Genomic DNA, 13,951 nt, shown 5'->3' with positions numbered 1-13,951 from the left:
CAGATTCACATGCTGTGCATACGTCTGCCATCTAGTGTTGTGCTCGGAGTGTTACAAGTTGTTTTTCTTCGAAGAAGTGTTTGAGTCACAGGATCGAGTGACTCCTCTTTGGCTCCACTGCGCATGGGCATTGACTCCATGTTAGATTGTTTTCCCGCAGAGGTTAAGGTAAGAGTGATAGAGTATAAAGAAAAGAGATGACCATGCAAATGGAATATATATAGATACATATGTACAAGTGTTTGTTTAACTTAAACGGCTACAGGCTTCCGGGGAGGTGGGAAGGTGCATGTGAATCTGCAGCAGAACATGCCACGAACAGATGTACACTGGGTAAGTGACTTTTTCCGTTCAATGGCATGTGTAGCTGCAGATATACATGCTGTGCATAGACTACAAAGCAGTTATTCCTCCCATAAAAGCGGTAGTTAGCCTGTAGGAGTTGAAGTTGTTTGAAATAATGTTCTTAGTACAGCTTGACCTACTGTAGCTTGCTGCGCTGCTAAAATATCTACACAATAATGTTTAGTAAATGTATGTGGTATTGACCAAGTAGCTGCTTTACATATTCCAGCCATTGGTATATTTCATAAGAAGGCCATTGTAACCCCTTTTTTCCTTGTGGTATGTGCTTTAGGTGCAAATAAGAGTTGTCTTTTAGCTTTAAGGTAACATGTTTGGATGCATTTTACTATCCATCTTGCTAAACCTTGTTTTGAAATGGGGTCACCAGTATGAGGTTTTTGAAAAGCTATAAATAGCTGTTTAGTTTTCATGAATGTTTTTGTTCTATCTATGTAGTACATTAGCACTCTTTTAATATCTAATATATGCAGAGCTCTCTCTGCTACAGAATCTGGCTGTGGGAAGAAGACTGGTAGTTCCTCTGTTTGCTTGATATGAAAGGGTGAATGTACTTTATGAAGAAATGTAGGGTGAGTTCGTAGCACAACTTTATGTTTATGTACTTGTATGAACGGTTCTTCAATTGTGAAAGCTTGAATTTCACTAACTCTTCACAATGATGTAATTGCGACTAGGAAGGCAACTTTCCATGTTAAACATTGCATTTGACATGAGTGCATAGGTTCAAATGGTGGGCCCATAAGTCGCATAAGCACTATGTTTAGATTCTACGAAGGCACTGGAGGTGTTCTAGGTGGGATGATGTGTTTTAAACCTTCCATGAAGGCTTTGATAACAGGAACTCTAAATAAAGAGCGGTGCTGTATATTTTGCAAATATGCGGCAATTGCAGTGAGATGTATTTTTATGGAAGAAAAAGCTAAATTTGATTTTTGCAAATGAAGCAAATAGCATACAATATCTTGTATTGATGCTGAAAGAGGGGCTATTTGTTTAGATTGACAGTAATATACAAATCTTTTCCATTTGTTGGCATAGCACTGTCTGGTAGTGGGTTTTCTTGCTTGCTTAATCACTTCCATACGTTCAGTTGGTAGTTGTAGATACCCAAATTCTATGACCTCAGGAGCCAAATTGCTCAATTGTGTGTGTTGGGATTTGATTGCCTGATCTGCCCTTTGTTTTGAGTCAACAGATCTGGTCTGTTTGGGAGTTTGGAGTGTGGCACTACTGACCGGTCTAACAGTGTTGTGTACCACGGCTGACGTGCCCAAGTTGGCGCAATGAGCATCAGATTGAGCGTGTTTTGACGCAGTTTGTTGACTAGAAATGGAATGAGTGGGAGAGGTGGAAAAGCGTAAGCAAATATCTCTGACCAATTGATCTATAGAGCATTCCCCTTGGATAGGGGATGTGGGTATCTGGATGCAAAGTTTTGGCATTTTGCGTTTTCGCTGGCGGCGAACAGATCTGTGTCTGGTGTTCCCCATTGATGAAAGTATTTTTTGAAGTACTTGAGGGTGAATCTCCCACTTGTGTATTTGTGGATGATTTCTGCTGAGAACATCTGCTAATTGGTTGTGTATCCCAGGAATGTACTGTGCTACCAGGTGAATTTGGATGAGTATTGCGCATTTCCAAATTTTTGATTAGGAGGGAGAGTTGGGACGAATGTGTCCCTCCTTGTTTGTTTAGATAATACATGGTGGTCATGTTGTCTGTTTTGATCAAGACATTTTTGTGAATAAGGAGAGGCTGAAAAGCTTTGAGTGCTAGGAAGACAGCTAACATCTCTAAGTTATTTATATGTAGCTGTTTGTGTTGGGCATCCCATTGTCCTTGAATGTTGTGATTGTTGAGGTGAGCTCCCCAGCCAGTCATTGATGCATCTGTTGTAAGTATGGTCTGAGGAACAGGATCTTGAATTGGCCGCCCTTTGTTTAGATTTGTGGAATTCCACCACTGAAGGAAGATGTATGTTTAGCGGTGTATCAACACTAGATCTTGAAGTTGACCCTGTGCTTGTGACCATTGTTGTGCAAGGCACTGTTGCAAGGGCCACATGTTTAGTCTTGCATGTGGAACAATTGCAATACAGAATGCCATCATGCCCAATACTTTCATCCATGCTTGTATTCTTTGTGGATTTGGGCTTGCAAGCGCTTTTTGAGTACTTAGTATTGCCACTAAATACTGTTGAATTTGCGCAGGTTGTAGTTGTGACGTTTGGTAGTTTATGGAGAACCCTAGGGTGTATAGGGTTTGTATTACATAATGCTCATGGTTTTGGCACTGTGTATGACTGTTTGATTTTATTAGCCAATCATCTAGATATGGAAAGACATGAATGTGTTGTCTTCTTGGGTAGGCTGCGACTACTGCCAGGCATTTTGTGAATACCCTGGGAGCTGTTGTTATTCCGAAGGGCAACACTTTGAACTGATAATGCTTTCCTTGAATAACAAACCTGAGATATTTTCTGTGCGCAGGATGGATGGGTATGTGAAAATACGCATCTTTGAGGTCTAATGTTGCCATGGTTCCGTGCTTTTTGGGAACGAAGAAATACAGTGAGTAAACTTCTGTCCCTATTTGATTTTGTGGCACAGCTTCTATTGCTTGTTTGAGTAATAGAGATTTGACTTCTTCCTGCAACAGAGTGATATGGTCTGTGGACAACTTGTGTGGTTTTGGTGGAATGTTTGGTGGAGTCTGTGTCAATTCCATGCAATAGCCATTGCGGATAATTGATAATACCCAGCTGTCTGTGGTAATATTTAGCCAATTGTTGTGGAACTTTTGCAGTCTTCCCCCCACAGAGGGGAGAGGTGTGAATTGGGAAGGAATGGCACAAGTCACTGCTTAGTTTGTTGTGAGGCTTGTTTTGATGTTTGATATTTTCCCCTGCCTCTGGGGTACTGGCCTCTATAAGTGCTTCTGAAACCACCTCGTTGGTATTGAGGTTGGTAGGCCGACTTTGGCTGCGAGGTGGATGCCTTGGCAGTTTGGGCTCTCAATCCACCTCTAAATTGGGGTTTACGAAAGGATCCCCTGTGGTATACAGTGCACCCATGGCTTTATCGATGTCTGAATCCTTTTTCATCTTTTCAATTGCAGTGTCAACCTCCGGGCCGAAAAGTTGTTTTTGGCTGAATGGCATACTGAGCACTGCCTGTTGGATTTCAGGCTTGAATCCTGAAGACTTAAGCCATGCCTGTCTCCTTATGGTTACAGCAGTGTTGGTGGTTCTGGCTGCTGTATCTGCAAAGTCTAGGGCTCACCTGATCTGATTATTAGTGATGGCTTGCCCTTCCTCTACTATCTGTTGTGCCCTTTTTTGCTGTTCCTTGGGGAGATGTTTGATTATGTCTTTCATCTTGTCCCAGCGGGCCCTGTCATTTCTAGCCAACAATGCCTGAGAGTTGGCTATTCTCCACTGGTTGGCTGCCTGAGATGCCACCCTTTTCCCCGCAGTATCAAACTTCATACTCTCTTTGTCTGGCGGGGGTGCATCACCTGACGAGTGCGAACTTGCTCTCTTCCTGGCAGCGCTTACAACTACTGAGTCTGAAGGTAGCTGTTGGGTAATAGGATAGGAAGGAGGTGGCTTATATTTTGTCTCCACTCTAGGAGTAATTATTCTTGCTTTTACTGGCTCTTTAAATATCTGGTCAGCATGTTTTAGCACGTCGGGAAGCATAGGAAGCGACTGATATGTTGCAAGTGTGGAGGAGAGTGTATTAAATAGGAAATCATCCTCTAATGGCTCAGTATGCATGGTGACATTGTGATATGTTGCCGCCCTAGCTATGACTTGAGTGTAGCCTGCACTATCCTCTAGTGGTGAAGGCTTAGAGATATAGGAATCTGGGTTGTCTGGAATGGGGTCTGGATCATAAAGATCCCATGGATACACATTGTCCTGCTGCAAATCCAATGAGTGCAATGGTGACTGCATAGGTGTAGGACTGGTAGGCGCAGAGATATGTAAATGTGGAGAGTGAGGAGGAGACTAAGGAGGAGAAAATTGAGGAGGTGGAGGTCTCTCCTTTGTTCTTGGCACTTTAGCTGGAGGCTGTGTAGAGTCCAATTCCTCCTGAAAGGCTAATTTCCTCTTTGGTTTTGGAGGAGGTGCAGTTAAAATTCTACCATTCTCTTTATGGATATGAATTCTGGCTTGCCTTTTATCCACTGCCTCTGTTTGTAAGTCCTCTTCAGTAGCTTTGTGGCTTTAAGTGCTTGTGAAAGTCCATGCTCCTCAGTATAAATAGGCTTTTTCGGCTCCAAAGCTGGCTTTGTCAGTATCGAAAAAGTTGGGGTTGAGGATGGTCTTGGCTCCGAAAATGATGTTCGAGATTTTGACTCGAAAGAGTGGTATTTGCTCGGTTCGGAGACAGAGCTTCGGCTAGAGTCTGATGGCTTCGGAGGGGTGGCCTTTTTCGGTGCCGAGCTGGTGGGTTGGTCACCAAGCATTTTCCTTGGGGTCGAGCCATGGCCTTCCAGCAGTGGCGTTCCCAAAGCCTTAAGTTTGGGCTTAGATGACACAGGGGCAGGCGTACTCACGTGCTGTCCTGCTGTGACCGGTCTGTCCTCCTTGGAATCTTGGTCGGAGTCAGATCCTCGAACGGAGGCTGCGGTCTGCATGATTTCTTTCTCTTCGATGTCGAGATGTTCGGTGCTTTTTGGTGCCATCTCGAGTCACCGTGCTCTTCTGTCTCGGAGCGTCTTTTTTGACCGGAAGGATCTGCAGGCCTCGCAATGTTCTTCCTGATGGTCATGGGAAAGGCAGAGATTACAGACGAGGTGTTGGTCCGTATAAGGGAATTTAGCGTGGCACCGAGGACAGAATCGGAATGAGTCCGATCCAGGAGGCTTCCACGCGGTCGGCCTGACCAGGCCTGAGTTGGGCGCGCACGCCCCAAAGGGCGAGTAGAGATGTCTGTTCCGACGGTACCGAAGTGTCGATAGAAGATGTAACGCAATCGATACAATACCGTCGAAAAAAGAGCGTTCTCAAAGTTTTCCGAATCTAACAATCGGAATGAAAGGAAACACGTCCCTACCCGATGGCGGAAAGAAAACAATCTAACATGAAGTAGATGCCATTGCGCAATGGAGCCGAAAAGGAGGAGTCACTCGATCCCGTGACTCGAAAACACTTCTTCGAAGAAAAACAACTTGTAACACTCCGAGCCCAACACTAGATGGCAGACGTATGTATGCACAGCAAGTGTATCTGCAGCTACACATGCCATCGAACATATATATATCTCCATGTTTGTTAGAAGTCTCATGCCAGCGTCCTGAACTTTCCAAAAGAGAACATATTTCAGTATACTAAAATAATAAAAAAACAAATTCCTTAGACTATACCAATTTTATTGATTATATTGGAAAATAGCTGTGATGTATATATTTCTAAATATGAATAAACAGAAAAGAGATGCAGAGAAGGAGAAAACATATGAGAAACAAATATGGTTTATTGCAATAAGACAGCTGAAACAAGTTATCTTCACCCTCACAGTCCTACGAAATTATTAAGGTAGACTATTGTAGTCTTATTTATTTTAGAATAGGAGGAACTTCAGCTTTACCAATATTCTACGGCATAAACAAAAAAACGCTACAGTTGTTTAAATGCACATTAAGGAGTACCAGTTCGGAGCATACGTGTTAGGACACCATGGAAAGACAAAATAAAGGTATCTGTTTAATAGTATTCTTATAAAAGGCACACGTATGGGGCCTAATTCAGCTATATAATCATTGATCTCTAAATTCCAGTAATCCACCAGCTTGAGTTATTATAAAAATTGCCCAGCAACTTTTCCAGATCTATTCAATAACACTGACATGTAGGGAGTAAAGGTAAATATTTCTATTGTGAGTGTCATTCAGAGTTTACTGGGATTATTTATGTGGTACTGCCACACTTGGAATTACCAATACTAAAGATATTGGCAAATTCAGGATGTGTGAATACATATGTTCTTCTGACTCGGAAGGTGCCCTTGGACATAGGTAATTACTGCATGAATCAGTTTTTTATACAATGCTTACAGGCAATAATAATCAAAACTGCCTTAATTCACAAAATGACAAAACCTGTGGTGCTGATGAATGAACGCGATTTAAGTGCTTGAACACAATACTTTTTCTCTTGGGGGAAAAATGAAAACCCACGACCAAGAGGCACGTGGTGTGATTTTCTAGTTAACAAGATGATGCTAGAAAAAGTTGTCTTTTATTTTTTCAAGATTACTCATAAATTGATAGCTACGGGTCCTTCCCAGTAATAGAATGCTTTAATTTCTGCATTACGCTTTGCTTTCCAAATCATGACTCCGCAATGAAAATGGAATGAACTGATTCACCATGAGACAAGTGGTCCAAAACACTCACTTTTAACACAGCAGTATATCATTCACAGATCTCCTTTGAGAATATCGTAAAATCAGGTTTTCATTTATCAAATACAAAGGAACTTCCACTTGAAATTATAATTATTATACATGTGTTAATATACAAATATAACCTGAAATACGATGAGCGTACAAATTCAAAACAAAAGAGCAAACAATGTAAAAGGCATTTACTTGAGGAGGCCAGGATTCACTGACACAATAATAATGAAAGCTCAATAAATGCTATGTAAGGATGTAATATGTATAAGCATGTTGTCCCTTCTCCGACATTAAGCCTAATTTACTACTACATAACACTTTCTTCCTTTTGATACACTTCAGGGCAGTAGGATCTGCATTGTTTGTGCAAAGGTAGAAGAATTCCCCCAGTGAACGAGAAAAAATGTTAATAACATACAATTTGAAATGAAATTTTACTATGTGAAGTGTGCCTTTTATTACGTACAAAGTATCATACCTCCAAGCACTATGGGCATAATTTGAAAAGGCAAAGTGAGACAGTGTTAGCTTATATCAGTTATATTAATGTTGCTGCTTACAGAATAATCGATGACAAAGTAAAAATATAAATGCACAGGTTTCGGGGGGGGGGGGGTACAAAAGGAAAAGAGGTTTTCAAAGTGTCACAAACCGAAGCTGCAAAGATATATCACAGAAAGAAATCTTCTTTTCGGACCGTAAGTGGAGGTTAGCACTTCACTACATGGAGCACCATTTCGAAGAGGGTCTGTGACGCCGTTCGCATTTCAGTCAAACAACAAACTTCCAGCGCAGAGGCGAGAGCAGGCGCACTATTTATTTCCTCCCCAATGTGTCCGACAGCTTCTTGAGTCGCTTCTTCAGCTCCAACGGGAACTTCTCGTAACACTTCTTGCATACTGGCTTCATATCAAACTCCACGAATTTGTTCCTAAATACACAAAAAGATGTATTTGAAAATGTTCTTGTACCTTACTGTATTGCTTTGAAGTTCATCAATAAACATGCCCAAATAGCATCCTCAGTTTGGCCGTCCAAATGGCATGCAGGGGGGATTCACAGGCAAGGGCAATTGGTTTAGCATCAAGACTCAGAGTTGAAGACCCGGTGCAAGACAGACACACAGTCACGTTGGAGAAACTGCCTCTCACTCACTCAAATTAAGTAAGACCTCCTTGAAACAGGCCTGCCCATCTCAACATTAAACAAGCATTTTCAATGCAACGGGGTCTCGCGTTTGTTCGAGTTAGAGCTATTAGCGTTGTAAAGCAGCAACAAAAAAAAAAACACGATCGCGCTATGTAAAATGCAGCGCAATCACGCTGCGTGGAAAATAAACAGATGAAGTAGTCCGGACCCCAGGCTGAGAACATCGAGCCTCGTATGTTTTTGGTACTTTACCGGTGCTGTGTAGGTGGGCTAAACACCGGAAAAGGCATGACGTGTGCATGCCTTTCACAAATGAAAGCAAGCGGATTTTAAAAGGCAAGCACACGAACCAATGTAAGTGACTGACGTGGCATGGGCATGGTTTCAAGCCCAAAGAGAGATTACAGAATGGACGAAGCACTTTGTGCTCACCCACAATAAAAATGACAGTGCAGCTGACCACTCTAGTGCCTTATGATAGCGGATATGTGTACTGCTAAAGCATGTTTTTGGCAGCTGCAAAATGCCAAAAAACATGCAAAGTCATGAAAAGAGACCCGTTGTGTCGCCAATCTAGCCCAAACCATAAAAATGGATTGCAATGCGCACCCACTTCATTATCAAAGGAACCAGTGGGCCATCAAGAAGGCAGGACCGAAAAGGCACGATAACACTACTAATATTTGTCCAGACCAAAGTACAATGCTGAACTTCTAGTATTGTCTTATCTCCAAAACTACACCCAGGTTTTAGTACTGTTCCTGCCCAGTGGCGGTCAGCAGATTTAGGAGGGAGGGGGGTGGGCGGGGCACACACACACTCATTCATTCTTTCACACAAAGACACGCACGCACATTCATTAACAACACTCATACCATTCAAACATGCATGCACCAAACATTCATTTTAAAACATCACACACACTCATTCTTTCACACCCGCACGGACATCCATTAACAACATTCATAACATGCACGCATGCACCAAACATTCATTTTAAAAGATCGCACACACTCATTCTTTCACACACACACACACACACACATACATCCATTAACAACACTCATAACACTCAAACATGCACGTGCGCACCAAACGTTCAATTTAAAACACACACACACACACACACACACACACACTTACCTTCAGCCTCCAGGTCCCAGGAGGGTTGGGACTGCTGCCTTCCCTCATTGGCTGACCTCAGAGAGAAGGCAGCAGTCCCAGCCTTGTCACAGAGTGGGATGGGGTCAGTGAGACTGCTGACCCCACCCCGCTCTGTGACGAAGTGCCACTGATTGACACTTGCCCTGGGCGCTTCAGGACTTAAACCTGTAGCGCCCAGGGCGAGTGTCAATGGGTGATGTTCTCCTCGTCACCCAGGGGAGGGCCTCGAGGCACCTTTGCTGAGCCGAGGAGGTCACGCCCATAGGAGCTGTGACCTCCTCAGCCCAGCAAAGTTCAGCTCAGGCAGCCAGGAGTCTGCGCAAATCGTGCATGGATCAATCCTGGCTGTCTGAGCTGAAAATGAAGTGTCTGTCAGGCTGGCCTTTGTTCAGCCTAACAGACACTTCACGACGGGCAAAAGGTGGGGTGGGGGAGGGGTGGGCCTCCGCCCTAAAGGACAGGCCACCACTGTTCTGGACTACGGAGTGAGACTTGTCTCATTTTCTAACATCTGTTTTAAAGAGATGTATGCAGAAGTGTGCAGTCACATTTACACTTTCATTGGATTCTAATGTGTTGGTGCCCTGACTAATAACCTATCGTGCTTGGGTCGAACTTGGCAGCATTAAAAAGAGCGGTGACCATAGGCTTTATTCTAGCTGAAGTGGAACTGGCCTTAACTATTGAGTACGTTAAGTAAACCTGAACTACCCATTTGATTCAAGTTTGTAAAAGTTGGCACTGCTCCGTCAACAGAACAGATCATCATAGTGGGAGACTACAAAGTATTTTGACCCTGAAACACATCCAGCAAGGCGAATACTGCAGCTAATCTGACGATGTATAAGCTTGCAGAGGGCCTATTTTTAACGTTTAGAGCTCTCTAGTACAAGATTTCTACGTATTTCACACATCATTAGTCATTTAACAGTTTGGTATTCCCACCCCAGCCAGATTGAGTCCAGCCCTCTAGGCACCATAAACAGCCTGTGCAAAGGTGAAGCAGAGATTTAACGTAGAGCACCATGTAGAGGCAAAAATGTATATTTGTTTCTGCTAATAAACTAAGTAACAGAGAGAGAAATAAGAAACACCTGATGCTTTGATGAGACGGATCGTCATTCAAGCTATGGTTATAAACATCATTTTGATTCAGTCAGCAGCAAATACTTAGGCTTCGCTATAACATCTTCTAGAAAGCAACGCTGACCCCAGAATTTACACAGACAAGGTTGTTTTACTAATGAGTGCACCTTTGTACATAAAATGTGTTTATATGTGTATATATATATATGTATGTGCCACATTAAGCACACAACTGCCACTTCATTGGTCCATGGGTGATACAGACTGGCATTGCAGAAGTAGCATTATTTAAGTAAAATGTCAGTAATTTCTGTGTGACTTTTCAATGGTCAAAAACACGCCACAGTGAGAACTAAAAATATAATATGGTCTAAAATACTCTTTGTCGCACATCTGCCATATTGCAGGTGACGTTTGTAAAGACGAGTGTTACACAAGGACCAGTACCTTCATAGACTAACATAGTTAATTCTAGCTTTTGGTGAGGTTACGCCTACTTATTAAAGAAGAGCTTTGCAGATTACATGCGAATCTAATATTTGAAGCTGTTAATCGTTTTTTATTTCACTAAATCGAGAACGTTATATAATTATATACAAATGCCATAATACACCACGAAGCTCTCCAAACATCCGCAGTATGGAATACTACATGAAAGGATGGTTTCTACTAATTCACGGTGTATGAGAAGTTTTGGAACTGTTAATTTGAAGAGTGAAACGCTATAAGGGCCGGGTCCAACTCTTGCAAATTACAGCCTGGTGACCGTAGCAAATACTCCAACCACTGCACACAACTACAAACGGAAACACTGCAAATCTTTGTACATTCCATGTTTCCATGTGAATTGAACGTTCCATAGTTTCAAAAACTTTGCTTTTAAACCAGGAATACCTTGCACGTCTATGTATTTGATGGTGTTATGGGATCAGAGCAGCCTTTATAACAATCATAAAATAAGGTTATCAACAAGAATACCAACGTAAGGAATGGTAAAAGAAAAGAAAGAAATGGGTCAGGCGATGAAAAGTCATCAGTGGATGAAAGTCCAAATTACGATCCCTTGTGCTGGACGGCGATATCACATCAAAGGTACAAACGGAGTACGTGTTTTTGTAGGAAAATTAATGCTTGGGTTTTTGGAAAACCCAAACTCTATTGTTGAGGAAACGGTCGTTTTGAAAGTGACAGCTTCTACATGTTGCAAAACTGACATTTCCACAACGCCAATATCATATAGTGTTTGAGCCATAGGTTTTAATTTAAAACAAATCCTAAACTCATTAATTATGCAAACAAATACTGCCCATTGATAGTTGTACAAAAGACGTATTTTTGAAAGTTTATATGCACGACCTGCGTGAGTTAGCAGAAGTTTAATTCCCAATTGAAACCTCAAACTCTGCACATTTCAAACGGATGCACTTTTCGCCCTCTGACTGTTATGATACATGCAAGAAAAACAAATGCAGGTCCTAAAACAACTAACCAAAAGTGAAGATGTGAGAACTGGTGACCAAAAGAGGAAGGAAATATTACAAACATAGTGGCTTTTTCTTTTTCTGCTTGTCCTTATCCTTCGCTTCTCGCTCACGCTTGGCAAGCCGGCGCTTAAACTCCTCAGGCATGTTCTCATAACAATGTTTGCAGACAGGTTTTAGGTCAATCTCAACAAATTTATCCCTTCAGACAGGATAGGAGAGACAGAGGAAAGAACAGCAAAGAGTTATAGAGTCACAGGAATAGCAGTTATGGACAGAGAAGAAACACTTCCTTGTTATGGCAGCCTACCCCACAGCAATACTCATGATCATGTTCTAGGGAAACATGGAACTTCCTCTTGGCTGAGTTACGATCCTACAGTAATCGACTAAGGTCCTGGAAACTACTTAATGCATATTCCCCTTCCACTATACCTCTGATCACTGCTTTCTTCAACATCTGCAGGGTCAGGTTTGTCCTATAACATCACAGCAAACCACCTGGTGTGCAGCTCCTTGGTCAAGTGTCATTTAGTCACGGGAGTACAATACAAGGTGTGGTAACTGGTGTATATGCTGGTGTACATGCTGGTGTACATGTGTACATGCTGGTGTACATGCTGGTGTTACATGCTGGTGTATATGCTGGTGTATATGCTGGGTGTATATGCTGGGTGTATATGCTGGGTGTATATGCTGGGTGTATATGCTGGGTGTATATGCTGGTGTATATGCTACCAACTGAAACTTGGTGAAGTGGCCTTTCAGTGAGAACTGGCTTTTTGAAGCAACACCAAAACAAATACAATTTTAACAGCGCTCGAGAAAGGGCCCTTGAAAATCTTCATTTACGAACCAACAAATTTAGAATGTTTAACCCTCAATATTTCCTACCCAAGGGCTTTAATTCTGACCTTCAAGGGATCTATCACTGTAAGGGGGGGGGGGCACAGGTTAAGTGTACACAAAAGCAAGATAGTTAACTGAAGGGGCTGGAACCATTTGTATTGAAAACAACCTATTTGAGCAAGAGAATACTTACTTGAGTGTTAGCTTAGTGTTGCACGTGGAGCAGGCAAAGCAGTTCACACACCAAGCCTTGTTCAATGCAGACACAACTAAGACAAAAAAGAACACATGAAATCAAATGTTATTTTGTACAGCTACAAGAAGTGACATAAAATTTAAAAGCTTGCCTCAAGTGAGAAGTACACAATATCAGTGAAGAGAAAGAAACAGAAGCTTTTGACGTCTGATACTTTTACATTCCAGTTTGTCTGAACCAGCTTTTACAACAACTCTCTGGCTACTGAAGCAAACAGCACAATGATGGATCTTTTGCAGGAGTCCCAAGGCAAACAATAGTTACTGTCATCAGAATGTGACAATCTGAGCCTTTCGCATTGATATCCTTGGGTTTAACCTTACCACTGAGCCAAAAACTGAGCAACTAGTACCTCTCTCCACAGTACCTGTCCACTACCCCCGCAATGTACTGGAGTCGAGCAGTCCACGTCTTAACGCAATGCTGTACATAACATATCAGAAAGCGCAAACCATCCTGGGCATTGCCATAATACTCAGTGTTCACTGACAAAAAGTTGTCCACTTAAAAGAAAAGAAAAAAAGTTCTAGAAGCACACTATGCCTTACAATGCTAGCAATAGACTGTAAAGATGGAAGCAGCGACATACATGAAGGATGGGAGGAGCCTAAGATAACACCTTGCTGCAGGACTTGCTGCCCTGTTGTCATTTGGGCTCCAGGAAACCAGTGCTGAACACAAGCAGAGTGGCTAGCACTACAGAAGGATCCGAGTGTCTCTCAAGTTCACAGTGATTTTGGTAAGGAGGGTATCCCTGGTGGGCCTCTCCAGACCAGAAAGCCTTGCTCTGGGTTTCAATCTAGGTCAAAGAAAATGTCTCGGGTGCACACATATGGCTGGTGTGCTCAACTAGAGGTACTGTGACGGAGGTCAAAAATCTTTGAATTTGAGGCATAGGAGCATGCTCTCCAGAGCCATGCAGGGGGACTTTTCTCAACCCCAACAGACCGTCATCAGGCTCTTCAAACTGCAGTTCTCAAAAGAGTTCCACTCTCACTCACTCACAGGAACTGAAAAGTCTTAGATACACATTTGTTTGCAGTGCTCAAACATATGTATGAATAAGAAAGTACACAGAGGTTCCTTCTTGTCCCCTTTCTTCAGCTGGTACTATTTCTATCGCCCCTTTCTGTGAGAGGGCAGCTTCTTCTTCTAAGAACAATGGTAGATGGCCTTTGTTTCGTAACACCTGG

The 13,951-nt window shown here is 42.4% G+C and overlaps 1 protein-coding gene across 7 annotated transcripts in view; it reads right to left on the bottom strand.

Annotated features, from left to right (window-relative positions):
* Nucleotides 1-5,728: 5,728 nt before the first annotated feature.
* The window catches only part of LIMS1 (LIM zinc finger domain containing 1), a 253,547-nt gene continuing 245,324 nt past the window's right edge, over nucleotides 5,729-13,951 (bottom strand). For all 7 annotated transcript variants that reach the window (XM_069204474.1, XM_069204476.1, XM_069204475.1 and 4 more), the window contains exons 9-10: nucleotides 12,696-12,771; nucleotides 5,729-7,704 (exon numbers count right to left, since the gene is read on the bottom strand). In XM_069204474.1, coding sequence (XP_069060575.1) covers nucleotides 7,590-7,704; nucleotides 12,696-12,771 — 191 coding nt within the window. In that variant the 3' untranslated portion in view covers nucleotides 5,729-7,589. The remainder of the gene's footprint in view (nucleotides 7,705-12,695; nucleotides 12,772-13,951) is intronic.

This window comes from Pleurodeles waltl, chromosome 8, assembly GCF_031143425.1.
Source record: "Pleurodeles waltl isolate 20211129_DDA chromosome 8, aPleWal1.hap1.20221129, whole genome shotgun sequence".
Classification (NCBI taxonomy): Eukaryota; Metazoa; Chordata; class Amphibia; order Caudata; family Salamandridae; genus Pleurodeles; species Pleurodeles waltl.
Note: the sequence above shows the minus strand (reverse complement) of the source record. Positions and strands in the feature narration are given on the sequence as shown.